The 12792-nt window shown below is 41.1% G+C and overlaps 1 protein-coding gene across 1 annotated transcript in view; it reads right to left on the bottom strand.

The window, feature by feature from the left end:
- The window catches only part of SLC43A2 (solute carrier family 43 member 2), a 48586-nt gene that overhangs the window by 20205 nt on the left and 15589 nt on the right, over window positions 1–12792 (bottom strand). The window contains exons 3-5 of the mRNA XM_075263935.1: window positions 4721–4943; window positions 4576–4631; window positions 3596–3672 (exon numbers count right to left, since the gene is read on the bottom strand). Coding sequence (XP_075120036.1) covers window positions 3596–3672; window positions 4576–4631; window positions 4721–4943 — 356 coding nt within the window. The remainder of the gene's footprint in view (window positions 1–3595; window positions 3673–4575; window positions 4632–4720; window positions 4944–12792) is intronic.

The following is a 12792-nucleotide window of genomic DNA, read 5'->3' as shown; positions in this document are numbered from 1 at the left end:
GTCTTGCTTTTCTAAGCCATGACAAGCATTTCCCACTTCATAAGCTAAAAGTATAAGGAATTTCTACAGTAGAGACCTTCATTGTGTGCTATGGAGCCCCAACTCCCTGTCGTCCCTGGCATACATGTACCAAGCATGGCTCCTATTAAGGTCAAACTATATATAGCACACATCAGCATTAGGTCACTGAGATATGGACAAGCCTTCATCCATAGGAATGGGATATTACAGCATCAAAGCAAACACATTAAACCATCTCCTAATAAAATACATAAAATAAAAGTCACAGGTGGGAGATAACATTTAAGAAAGAACTCCCCTATCCCCCCTTAAAATAATAAAAAACGTTACTAGAATGTTAGGGCATAAAGTAATGTGTTCTACTGTATTAAGAAGACAGGGTCTTCATTAAATTTATCTGTTTGATAAATTTAATGTACATAAGGGCTCGTTCACATCTGCGCCCGGTCTCCGTTCTGCAGGTTTCCGTATCCTGTACAAAACAAGGCAGGAGACAGAGACCTGCAGACATCTTTCAAACCCATTAATTTGAATGGGTTTGAAAAGTGTCCGGCCGTGAGTGCCGGTGAGTGTTTTATGCTCTCCGCGGCGAAACCGTTTTTTTTTTTTTAACTCGACACAGAGTCGGACATGCAGTACTCTGTGTCCGGTTTTAAAAAAACTGGTTTTCGCCACGGAGAGCTCAAAATGCTCACGGCTGAACTCGGCATGAAAAGTTTCCATCTTGTGTCGGCAGAAGACGGAAACCTAATACGGAGTGCCGAACGCTGGTGTGAACCCAGCGTAAGAGTGACAGGCTAACCATGTTCACATTCCCGCAAACATGTCAAAAGTAAGTGGTGTAAATATGCGAAAAGTCGCTAAAATTTTATGCAGACATGCTCAAAAATTCCCAAACCTCTATTTCCACAATTTTAGAGTGCTACACTTCAATGGCCACTACATTTTCAGACAGCAGTTTGTCCACTGTGGCTACATTCACAACAGAAGTAAAGAACCCCATAACCTGTTCTCAGGATTGGTGGGGTCTCAGCAGTCAGACCCCCATTATCCTGTGGATAGAGGATAAATTAGTGTGATGGCATAACCCATTTCAATGTTCCACATAATGCTCTGTCTCAGCAAAAATAACCATCACTTCCTTTTCTAGTTTAGGAATATGTTATTCAGGAACTTGTCAGTGGAAGTGGAACTATATACAGCATTAACTCTGTGCTGTTAGATTTACTGCCATATAAACACGGTGGCAGCACCGTAATTTGTTTATTCTCTATTCACTCAAGAAGGTGGAGGTGCACTGCAGCTGGCCTCCGGAGTTACAGAATAAGCGATACTGCTTGTCTTTAGGGCCATGATAACCATAGGGCAAACGGTGCATCTACACCAGGCCCTATCGTAATGAGACGCCCATCAGCTGACCCGGATCGAGCGGGACAGTCCTGCATTTCAGGTACTGTCCTGCTGTTCTTGTCAGCAGGCAGACATTTAATTCTATGTGCCCTTAGGATATAAATAACGCTGAATACAATGCTGGATCGTGGAGCTCTGCGTTCCACCATTCAGGTTTCAGTTAATGATGTCTGCCGCAGGGAGGAGCAATGAGTGCCATAACCAACAGGTAACTCCAAGAGAACAGGGTTAGGGGAGTCTAACTTGTTTATTTGCATGTAATATATTGATTGAATGGTCACGGAGAGTAGGCGGCATTATGTTGGGGCTACCTGAGGGCGCACTGTAATGTGTGGGTCACTAGATTATGTGGGGAATGAAACCTCTGAATGGGGCTCACTAATGTGTTAAAACAGCCCTGCTTGTTTTTCTATAGTTTGTGCCTGTTTTCTCCTATTACATCATTAAAGGGATTATCCTATTAAAGTCACTGGGGACATTTCTTTAGACTATGGCATGAATGTTCACTTGGTGGAGTTCCAACTCCTGTGACCCTCTAAAAACAAAGCTGACTCAAGGTGTTACATCACTAGAATGGCTATTGAAGTTGTCCTGGACTTACTGTCGATTTATCTTCAGAGATTGGCAAGATCATAATGGTTGAACTCCCAATATCTCACCTTCCATGCTTTCACTATATTTATCAGCACTGCCTGCTAAACATAGTATCTAAACATAATGTGAACAGAGTCTTAACTATAATGTATTTTATACAGGAAAACAACAGATGGACAAAAATCATGTATGTACTGAATTAACAGAAAAGCAAATATTAACAGCAGAAATAAATGATTCTGCTTTCAGTGTAGCCATGAAGTGGAATGGTATTTATGAAGGTTAATTGGTATCATTTGTGACAATGTACGGATACATCACAGAAATAAAACCATAAGCCATAAAGTAACAAAACAATTTGGACTTGGGGCTCTAAAGGGATTAGTATAAGTGTTACATAAACAAATCGCTTATATAAAGACACAGATCGGGCCTTGGAAAGCAAACAAGGATCACACACATGAGCTAACCCATTTTCACATTAGGGCAGTGACACAGAAGGCACATTACAGCAGTAACTCTGACCCACTGCCTAGCTAAGCCGCAATGTTTGCTGGTTATGCAGCCTAAGCTCACTTTTGCATCTTGTAATTGTGTGAATATGTCTGTGAACACTGAAAATCCCTCTTTTAGGCTGAGGCTCCATGTTGCAGAAACACAGGCTTTTTTTATTTCAGATTTTGCAGTGTTTTTTGAGCCAAAGCCAAGAATGGCTACCTCTTATGTTTCTCCTCACTGCTCAATACACTCATGGCTTTGGTTCAAAAAAACGCAGCAAAATCTCCAACAAAAAATCTGCATGGGGCCTTACCCTTGGTTCACATTTGCTTTTGGTAATCCATTCAAGAAGTCCGCATTGGGACCACCTGAAAAGACTACCGAACGCATTTGCAAGCGGTGTGCAGTGAAAGCACACAGACCCCATAGACTATAATGGGGTCCATGTGCTTGCCGCGAGATCTCTGCTCAAGTCATGGTGGACAGGAAAGTAGATTGTGAAGTACTTTCTTGTTTGCATGTTCCCTGCGGACAACTCGCAACTAGCACACGGACCTCATTATAGTCTATGGGGATCCGTGTGCTTTCACTGCACACCACTTGCAAATGCGTTCGGTAGTCCGTTCAGGGGGGGTTCCCATGCAGACTCCCCAGAACGGATTACCAAACGCAGATGTGAACCAAAAAAAAAAGACTTCTATGCCCAGTCAGAACGTCAAAACGTTTAGCAGCATTTCCCTCCATACCTGAGAATGAACCAGTGCAGATCAAGATCTTATATATAATGTTGATTGTGTGCATGCTTTTTTATCATTGAAATGAATGGGGAAGAGACTGCGAAACACACAAGGGCTCTTATAGATTTTTCATTTATAACCATTAAGAATGACCATACTGCCTCCTCTTAATGAGGTTCAAGAATAGTTCAATCTTGGCATCTGCGGCCGTCCCTGCTGCTTGACCCGTACCTGACTGTCTAAAATCACTTTATAGGAGAATGTTATTTGGTAATTTCATATAACACTGTACACTGTAAATTTAATGATGCATTTATAGGTAATTTTCGACTTACTGTTAGAGAAGTGAAGGTCATGCACATTCCGCCAAAACCATTCAGACATAAGGCTACGAAAATCAGTACAGACAGAGCTGCCATGGAAACCAAGAAAAATTTAAGATTACAATCTGCGATTTTATTCTGACATCCTTACAGGACTATGGCTAGCTTGTAAACACTGCTATTAAAGAACTTTCCTATTAGTTATATGCTAGCTATTAAAGGACATGGCATTCAAAGGGAACCCATCACACTGAAAATACAGCCCTATCTGCAGTATATTATAGAGCTGGAAGAGCTGAGCAGACTGATATCTGAATGTGTGGATCCAGAAAAATGAGAATTTTCTGCCTTTAAATCTCTCTGCTCATTCTGCCCCTAGTAGTCCAGGGGTCAGTCCTACTCAGCGATAGACAGATACCTCTATGTGTATGTTTATACAGGGAACAATGTCAATCAGTTCTCCTGAGGAGGACCTGTCAGGTATGCTGTCATGTCTATTTTACTAAATGCGTGTATTGCTTCTGAATATTATTACTAAGCATCTTTTCTAAGAATTGGGTGTTAGCATTTACCTTGTCAATAAGGCAAGTCCCTAAACAGTCTGATGCGGTTTAAGAGTGCCAACTAGATTGGCAGGAGGAATAACAGAAGGACACCATAAGGCAAAATCCTAAGAAAAGATGCTCCAGAAATAATATTTTATGGGAAGGTCTTTACTAAAGCATACACACCGGGAGGGCTGATAGGTCATCTATAACAATTTCTATCACTTTGACAAACAACTGAAACAGGCTGGATTTCCATGTAAAGTTGTATATACCCTGCCACACAGGGAATAATAGTAGCAAGACTTGCCGGAAATCTAGTGGGTGAACCACAGTAAGACAAGCTGATTTTTGTTGGTTTTTGCAATGGTGGATTTCAGGAAAATGCAGACATGGTAAATAACACATAACTCAAGCAAAATGTACTATGAGCTACAATGTACTTACAGTTTGGATTACTTGCTCCATAGGCAATCAACAAGCATGAAACACCAAAACTGGCACTGGAAATCAGAAAAGAAGAAATGTCATTCTATTATGTCACAAGCTAATGCAAGTGTTCATACACACAATTTAATATCACAATACACACCTTCCACTTAACCTGAGCTTGCGTGGCCCATACTTGTCCATGATGATTCCCAAAGGCAGTGAGATGGCGCTGAGAAGAAAAGACCCCACCGTGAAGGCCAGGTTCAACATCTCATCCTGTTCTTTACATACCAGCCATCCATTCAATTCAATGAATAGTTCATTATCTGTTTTATTTCCATTCTGGGAGCTGCTGTTAGTGGAGTTGTCCAATGTATGGTTCTCTAAAGGGGTAAGAAAGTTAGTTAGTTATGTGCAGCAGCTAGATATTAAATGTAGTCAGGTCAAAGTAGAGAACTACACGGAAAAGACTGAAACATGTGCAGTCGAATATAATACAATGTAAAATGCCAGATAAAACCTTAAAGGGTGTCTAGGCTTTTTACAGAATTAGTGACAGTTTTTGCCCATGCACTCTGTAAGTTATTGCAGTTCAGTTTATAGAACAGACCTTTTTTGTTATGCCAGAAAACTCTTTGAAATGCTTCTTAAAATTCAGGATCAAGAATATACTGTAAATGTAATGCAAAATGTACCCCAATGAATGTATGAGCAAGTACTGAACACAAAGTATCAAAAGAGCTCTCTAATGTACAAACTGGATATAACGCATGGTCAATAGCCCTGCTGAGGACAGAAAGCCAATAGACAGCTGGTCATAGATATCCGTTTTGTTTGTAGGAAATATAATATCTATGGAATCCTAGAAGACAGTTCCCCTGTATCTGCTATTGAGGAAAACAGGATCTGAATAGAGCTACAACTCACTGGACTCTAAGAGACAGAAATGAGATGTCTGCAATCCTCTATTGCCTTCCTATAACCTCTTACTGACTATGGACAAACCTGGTCTGACACAGTAACTAATCTTATGGCACATCAGAGCTTTTTGATGGAATCGGCTAACTACTTTTGTGTATGTGTGGGCATCCTGACTCTGCTGTCAGATAATGGCCAAGGGAAAGAAGTAGCCACATGTTCAACATCAATGAATATTAGTATACTCTTTACATTGACGGTGTATGGGATTTAAATTCTGACATGTAAACGGGAATCCCAAATGCAGAAACCTTCTCTCTGTAGCCGGGTGTACGGACAGGAGATATCATTATTAGACATCCTATGGTAATATTTGAATAAAAGAGTCTACAATACTGTATTTGTCTTGTTAATATATAACCAATTCTTCTTTAGGCCATTTTCTAATTTGCCATCTAGGTAAAACCTTGACTATAGGTAACAATCCATAGATAACATCAGGTGCTTTCTTCTGTCACCAATGTTAAAGGCTCAATCATTAACCGACATCCAATCCTTCTTAGTAGCACCAATGAGGGAAAAGAGCAAACACAATGTATTTCAGAAACTTTGTTGTCTTTTAGTTCTTGGTTTTTCTCCGTTCTATAGGAGCCGCTCTAAAAGACTGGTGTGCTGACAGCCATATTTGCTTAGCGCTTTTTAAGACTGCAGAGGCTTGAGACCAGATGTTCAACCTCAAAAATATGTTTACAACTGAGGAAGTTACAGACTTTCTTGAGTTTAGGGATTTAAATAAAGTATTATTCTTCTGGGCCTTGTCCTTAATGTGAATTTGCTGCAAGTAAATGGTAGATGGGCTGATGTGCAAGTAACTTCTGGTCACAGAACAAACGTCAGCAGTAAATGAGTAAATAATTGGAAAACTATTAGGTTGCTCGTGAGAACCCAAATATCTGTTACTAGAGTGAAATGGTGTCTATGAGTCACAAAATGAAAGCATCAATGTGACAATGGCTGCCAGGTAATTCCTTCCTTTTATTCTTGTAGGGATAAAATTAGGTTGTAGCATAAATATCCCAAATTTTTAACACACTTTCTCGACTAGGCTTAATGTAGTCATGCACCTCAGATAGCTGTCCGTCAGCCAATTCTTCCATCCTCTCCATGCACATGCACACTCAGCTCAATTGTGTCCTTTAAACAGGTTGAAGTCCATGTTTGCGTGAGTTTCCTGGGTACTCCGGTTTCCTCTCACACTCCAAAGACACACTGATAGGTAATGTACAGTAAATTGTGAGCCCTATATGGGACAGTTAGGGCTAGTTCACATGGGGCTCCGCGTGAACACATTCCGTTGCGTCTTTCTGCTCCGGATTAGGCCCAAATGAATGGGGCTAGTCCAGAGGGTGGTGTCGCGAGGCGGACGCTGGGGCTGAATCAGCCGCGGAATCTGCCTGAAGAAAGGGTAGCTCGATTCTTTTTTGTGCGAGCGGGAACACACCGCTAGCGCAAGAAAAATGCTAGTGGTCTGCATAGACATCTATTGTGAGGAGGCAGATTTTGAGGTGGATTTGGCGTCAAAATCCGCACCCTCTTGCCCCATGTGAACTAGCCCTTATTGACAATATTTGTAAAGTGCCGTACAACATGTTGGCGCTATACAACTGAGCAAAATAAATAATATGGTTAGCTTTAGTCTTTGCAAATTGGTTTTTTTTTTAATTAAAAAAGGCAGTTCTAGGAATTATTCCTAGACTAGTATGAAATACTTAGATACTCATATGTATAAACCAAGATGATACTTTGTACATGTGCTTTCCAAAACTGTGCTAAAGCTAGAAAAAATTGAAATAAATAATAATAGAAGAAGGAAAAAAAAAGAAAAAAAAAAGGCCATTTAGTCCTGCAGATAATACGGCCATACTGCAGGAGGTATGTTAATAATTACTGAAGAAGCACACAAAGACTATCTACTTTCTCCCCTTCCCCCTTGTCTATCTTGTCTATGTGTCTTCAGCAGAACAGGGATAAGATAACAGGAAACAGATGTGGGTGAAGGGTCAAGATAAGCAACCAAGGGTGTCAGGCCATATATGTAAGAAGACAATACAATATGGCGGCACTTGCTATTGACTATCTCTGCTACTAATGGTAAATCACCCTTATGTCCCTTATGCTGCAATTACCGGCTGGCCTGGGTGTTAAGGAGTACTGTAGACAGTCTTGAGGAAGTGTGGGCACAAGTTGACAGTAAACAAGTCTGATTTAGCTCTGGAATGGATCAGAGGTCTTTCTATCCGCAGAAGGTCTTAGCCTGTGTCCTCGACACATCCAGACTGTTTTGAAGGATTCTGGCTCAGTTCCCAAAACAGAGGAGGGTCTGTCTGTATTACGAAGGATAATAATTGATATGTAAATGAATCCTTCACTAAGATATCAATATGTAATTTCACAGCCGAGATTCATAACCCATCTGAGTTATCTTCAAGGCTGGAGCCTTATACAAATACATTGTGCCAATGTGACTCCTACAGGCTAGCCTTGTGTTGGATGGTTCCCAATGTATTATCTTCTACTGCTCCTTGTCCCATATGATATAGCGCCATACCGTATACAAATATCAAACACTGGGGAAGAATATTCAGGCTAAACTGGCCTACATGTTGTGTGTGCAGATGTGAACGAGGGGTAACAGTTATATAAATTAAGATTTGGGGCAGTCACAAGCTATCTGAGGGAACCCCTTCAGCAGAAGTGTCTGCAGGGTATCATAGCTTGCTCCCAGTGTGAATGCAGACTGACATTCTATGTGACTACATGCAGCCTAGCCTTGCAATAGTTCTCAGAAAATGATCTAATTGTTTTATAACGGTAATAATAGATACTAATAATGATGATGCTAAAGTAACATTGATAAGAAAAAGTTCAATTGCAGGAAGCAATCCCAGGACATGTGATTAAAGGGGATCTTTGATCCAAAAGGAAAAAAGTAATTGCTGGTAACCTTTCCTTTTAATATCTCTTTGCTGGAATTTCTTCCTTTGTCAGTCATGTATTCTTCTAATCTGTTTTGCCTCCTATAGCTGCAGCGAAGAAGTGCAGCAGTAGTAGAGTGGAATTAAATGGGTTGACAAACAAAGTAAGACGATAGATTTTACAACAAAATCATATTGAATTGAATTCTAAGATGGCCTTCAATGAGAGATTCATTATTGGGTAAATTATAATGAGGGTGTTTAAGAAGAAGTCCCTTGCAAACAGAACGCAACTGCAAAATAAAAAAATCTTAAAATATTTGTCAGCGTAATATTTCGTCATGTGGAAGGGTGCCATAGATGACATACATCTAGCACCATTTGGCTGTGTACTCATAAGGAGAGCTCTCCCCTGCCTCTCCGCACCCCACTCTGTAGCTGATGTTCACATATATATAATCGTGAGGAACTATCCATGTGTGGACTGAACCCCCCACAAACGTTAGAGCTCATATTCTGCACAATAAAACAGTTTGCAATCCAATTTCGAAGCCTGGCATGGATAAGCCTCTATGTGACGCAATCGGAGGTGTAACCACAGCACACAATGTACATCAGTGTCCTCTGCAGTTTTTCATATGCCAGTCATTGTTTATTGTGAACCGTGATATATTCGCTTGTTTTTAACACTTGGGAACATATCGCATTGCAAAATCAAACAGAGCCTGTTCTAAAACATGATGTGCTCCAAATACTGAGTAAACATTCTGCAATCTGAATAACATAGCTATGATTTCTTATTCCACAGTCGTACCTTATGCTTTGGCCAGTATCGTAGCTAGGCCTCCCTTCACCTGTAAGTAAATACCTGGCCAAGCAGAGTGGCTTCTTGGCATTCCTCTGGCAGCCAGCACCTGAGGCACGTCATGCCCTGCCAGAAGTTTGTAGCTATGCCCTTGTCTGGCCTAACGTTTTTCCTATAGCATCCATCTTATCATATGATAATAACCTTCATTAATATGTTCATTACTTAACTAATGAACAGCAAATCTACTTAATTAGGAAGCGTTAATGAATAATTATCATAATCACTGTATAGATAGGTACAAGTGCCACTCGGCTCACACCCACATTGGACTCTCCACTCAGAGCCTAATTTGCAGTCATGGTGGAATCCAACTGGACCCGACTGTAAGTCAATAGGTCCCATTGGGTCCTGGTGTTATCTGTTATGCATACGTTGCGGCTATGTGTTATGGTATGAAACAGAAACCATAGCACAAGTATGAACAGAGTCTAACTGAAAGTGTAATATGTTATTTTTTATTCATAAATCCATAAGTATTTAGTTCTATAATATGCATCTGCTTGAATGCGTGAGGTTATCCGAAAGGAACAGAAATTCCCAGGATGGAAATAACAATTCCATATACTAGTTAAACTGGCCTTGTTGACACAAAATAATGAATGGTTTTCTATGGTGCCTCACATTTGGGATTACCTTCTGGTTAATCTGTAACCACAGTTAGTTTTATTACTGTGTAAGGATAAATTAGAATCTGACCTCTATGGTTACAAAGAACTGCTAAATGTGAATTTGCAGCCAAAAAAAGACTATGAGTAGATAAAACTGACAAAGCAAATGTAATGGGTACAAGGTCTGTTAGGTCAGAAGATGGTCGGGTCAGGGAACTATCCTGGGCCTGCAGAATTGTTTAACTCTACTAAAATATAGCTTAAAGATGAGTTTAAATGGAGGACTCTGAGCCCCTAGAGATCAGCAGTGAGACCCCTGGAAATTTTACATTTATCTCGTGGACAGGTCATAAATATTACTTGTAGGAAACCCCTTTAAGGTAAACTTCCCTGTAAAGCACATCATGCAAGACCCCCCCCCCTTCCCATTAAAGGGTTTTTCTGGTCTAAAAATATGGATAACCAATTCTTAAGGTAGCTCACTAATATCAGATCTCTTGGGTTCTGACACCCAGGTCCCCCGTAAGTTGTTCTCAGCTGCTGATACACAGAGAATAGAGCAGGAAGCAGACAGAGCTGCCTGCTTACTGCTCCATTCTCTGTGTATTAGATGTTGAGAACAGCTTATGGGGTCTTGGGTGTCAAAACCCAAGAGATCTGATATTAGTGAGCTATCTTAAGAATTGGTCATCAATATTTTTAGCCCAGGAAACCCCTTTATGTGGAATGAAGGGTCCTACATGACCTTTGCTTTACATGGAAATCCCATTGACTATAAAATACAGTGTAAATGTCAAGTTTTCTCTCAACTGGCAGTCACTGGGAGCGATTATATTATTTTTTTCCCATTCTCCTGAAATTATAGGCAGCCATTGTGCGCAGACCATGTGACCTCTAGCGTGCTAAGCTGCAAAGGCTTACACAGAGTACTCATGTTCCAGAAATTAGAGTACACATCTTCTGTAGTCTGGGTCATTTTCCAGGAAAATAGGAACTGCCCTATCACACTGGCTCTGTTTAGCTTTGAAATCCTTTCCTGCTATTTCCTGTTTCCTTTCCCAATGGATATACATGTTATATATCTTATATATCTTAGCCAGGAATAAAATCTATATGCCAACAGCTATACTTGCTGTAGCTTTCATGTCTGATGCACCAGTTACATGTTCATAAGTACCATTTCAGAAGCACAAGGTCATGGCAAATTGACAATGCCACAGAGATGTCACGTTTTATATTTTTCTGTTTGGCTGATAGAAGATATGAAGCAGGAAGCGGCCGAGCATGCATGATACTAAAATGATCTGCCAAAAGTGAAGAAAAAAAAATGTCATAAAGAAGTTCATTGTCCAGAAACTACTGCAGGCCTTAGAAATTTCCATGAACCTCACAGTCAGGAATCACCATCCTGCTCCTACGAAGTACAGTTTCAGGAATACATTTGCTGGCAGTTCACCGAAGAGGAAACAGACGTTGTTGTCTCCATCTAAATTTAGATTAAGTGGAATCTGAAGTTGATAAAATCTGACTACTGTCATGTGGGAAAACTGGAGCACATAAAGCAGTGGTGTTGCTCACAACAACCAGGATTTTTTGGCTTGGTTCCCAAGTAGGCGCCATAATCTCTAGCTGCAGAGTTCTATCATTTCAGCAGTTACTTTAGGCACTGGCACGACTGCTTTAGATATCTATTGATTTGTTTGACTTCTGCAAGTCAACAGACACAGCCGCTAGGTTGCAGATTTTTGCTGTATAAAGCACAGTACACATGATACAAACAGCCAGAGCTGTGTTGTCGGTAGGCAAAACCACCTACTGCAGCTCCTATTTTACCACAGCCAGCCCAACCTGGAACCTGGAGTTGGAATTAGTAACTTTTCTCCAACTCTGACTCCATCTGAAACTGATCCTCTGACTCCTTAGCCCTTGAAATAGGTTCATCTGTTTGTGTATTAGTTACTTTCATGAGCTGGTGGAAAACAAAAAAAAAATAAAGGAAAAGAATGTAGCAAGTAGCATGAAAAAGGACCCAACTTTAGTATGATATCAATGAATGTGTTCCCCATAGGGCAGTGGTTCTTATCCAGGGTTCGATCGAACCCTAGGCCATATGCACGGTTCATGTTGTGTACCAGTAAAAAAACCATATACCTATGTCTTGAATTTGGAAATAAATCATTTTTGATTTATCACTAAAGAAGAGTTCGGTGAATATGCATATGAAACTGGTGGGTTCGGTACCTCAAACAAGGTTAAGAACCACTGCCATAGGGATATACTGTATGATCCCTATTCTTAAAGAGGACCTTTCACCACTTTTGGGCACATGCAGTGTTATATACTGCTGGAAAGCTGACAGTGCGCTGAATTCAGCGCACTGTCGGCTTTCCCGATCTGTGCCCGGTGTACAAAGCTTACGGTGCCGGTACCGTAGTGCTCTATGGTCAGAAGGGCGTTTCTGACCATTAGCCAGGAACGTCCTTCTGCCTCGCGGCGCCAATCGCGCTGTGCTGTGGAGCGGGGAGGAACGCCCCCCTCCCTCTGCTCACAGCGCTCGTCCACAGACGAGTATTATCAGGAGGGGGAGGGGGGCGTTCCTCCCCGCTCCACAGCACAGCGCGATAGGCGCCGCGAGGCAGAAGGACGTCTCTGGCTAATGGTCAGAAACGCCCTTCTGACCATAGAGCACTACGGTACCGGCACCGTAAGCTCTGTACAGCGGGCACAGATCGGGAAAGCCGATAGTGTGCTGAATTCAGCGCACTGTCAGCTTTCCAGCAGTATATAACACTGCATGTGCCCAAAAGTGGTGAAAGGTCCTCTTTAAATTACCTTAGTGCTTGACACATTGCAAGAACATTTT

Source organism: Leptodactylus fuscus, chromosome 2 (assembly GCF_031893055.1).
Source record: "Leptodactylus fuscus isolate aLepFus1 chromosome 2, aLepFus1.hap2, whole genome shotgun sequence".
NCBI classification, from domain to species: Eukaryota; Metazoa; Chordata; class Amphibia; order Anura; family Leptodactylidae; genus Leptodactylus; species Leptodactylus fuscus.
This window is presented reverse-complemented; position numbering and strand designations above follow the sequence as displayed.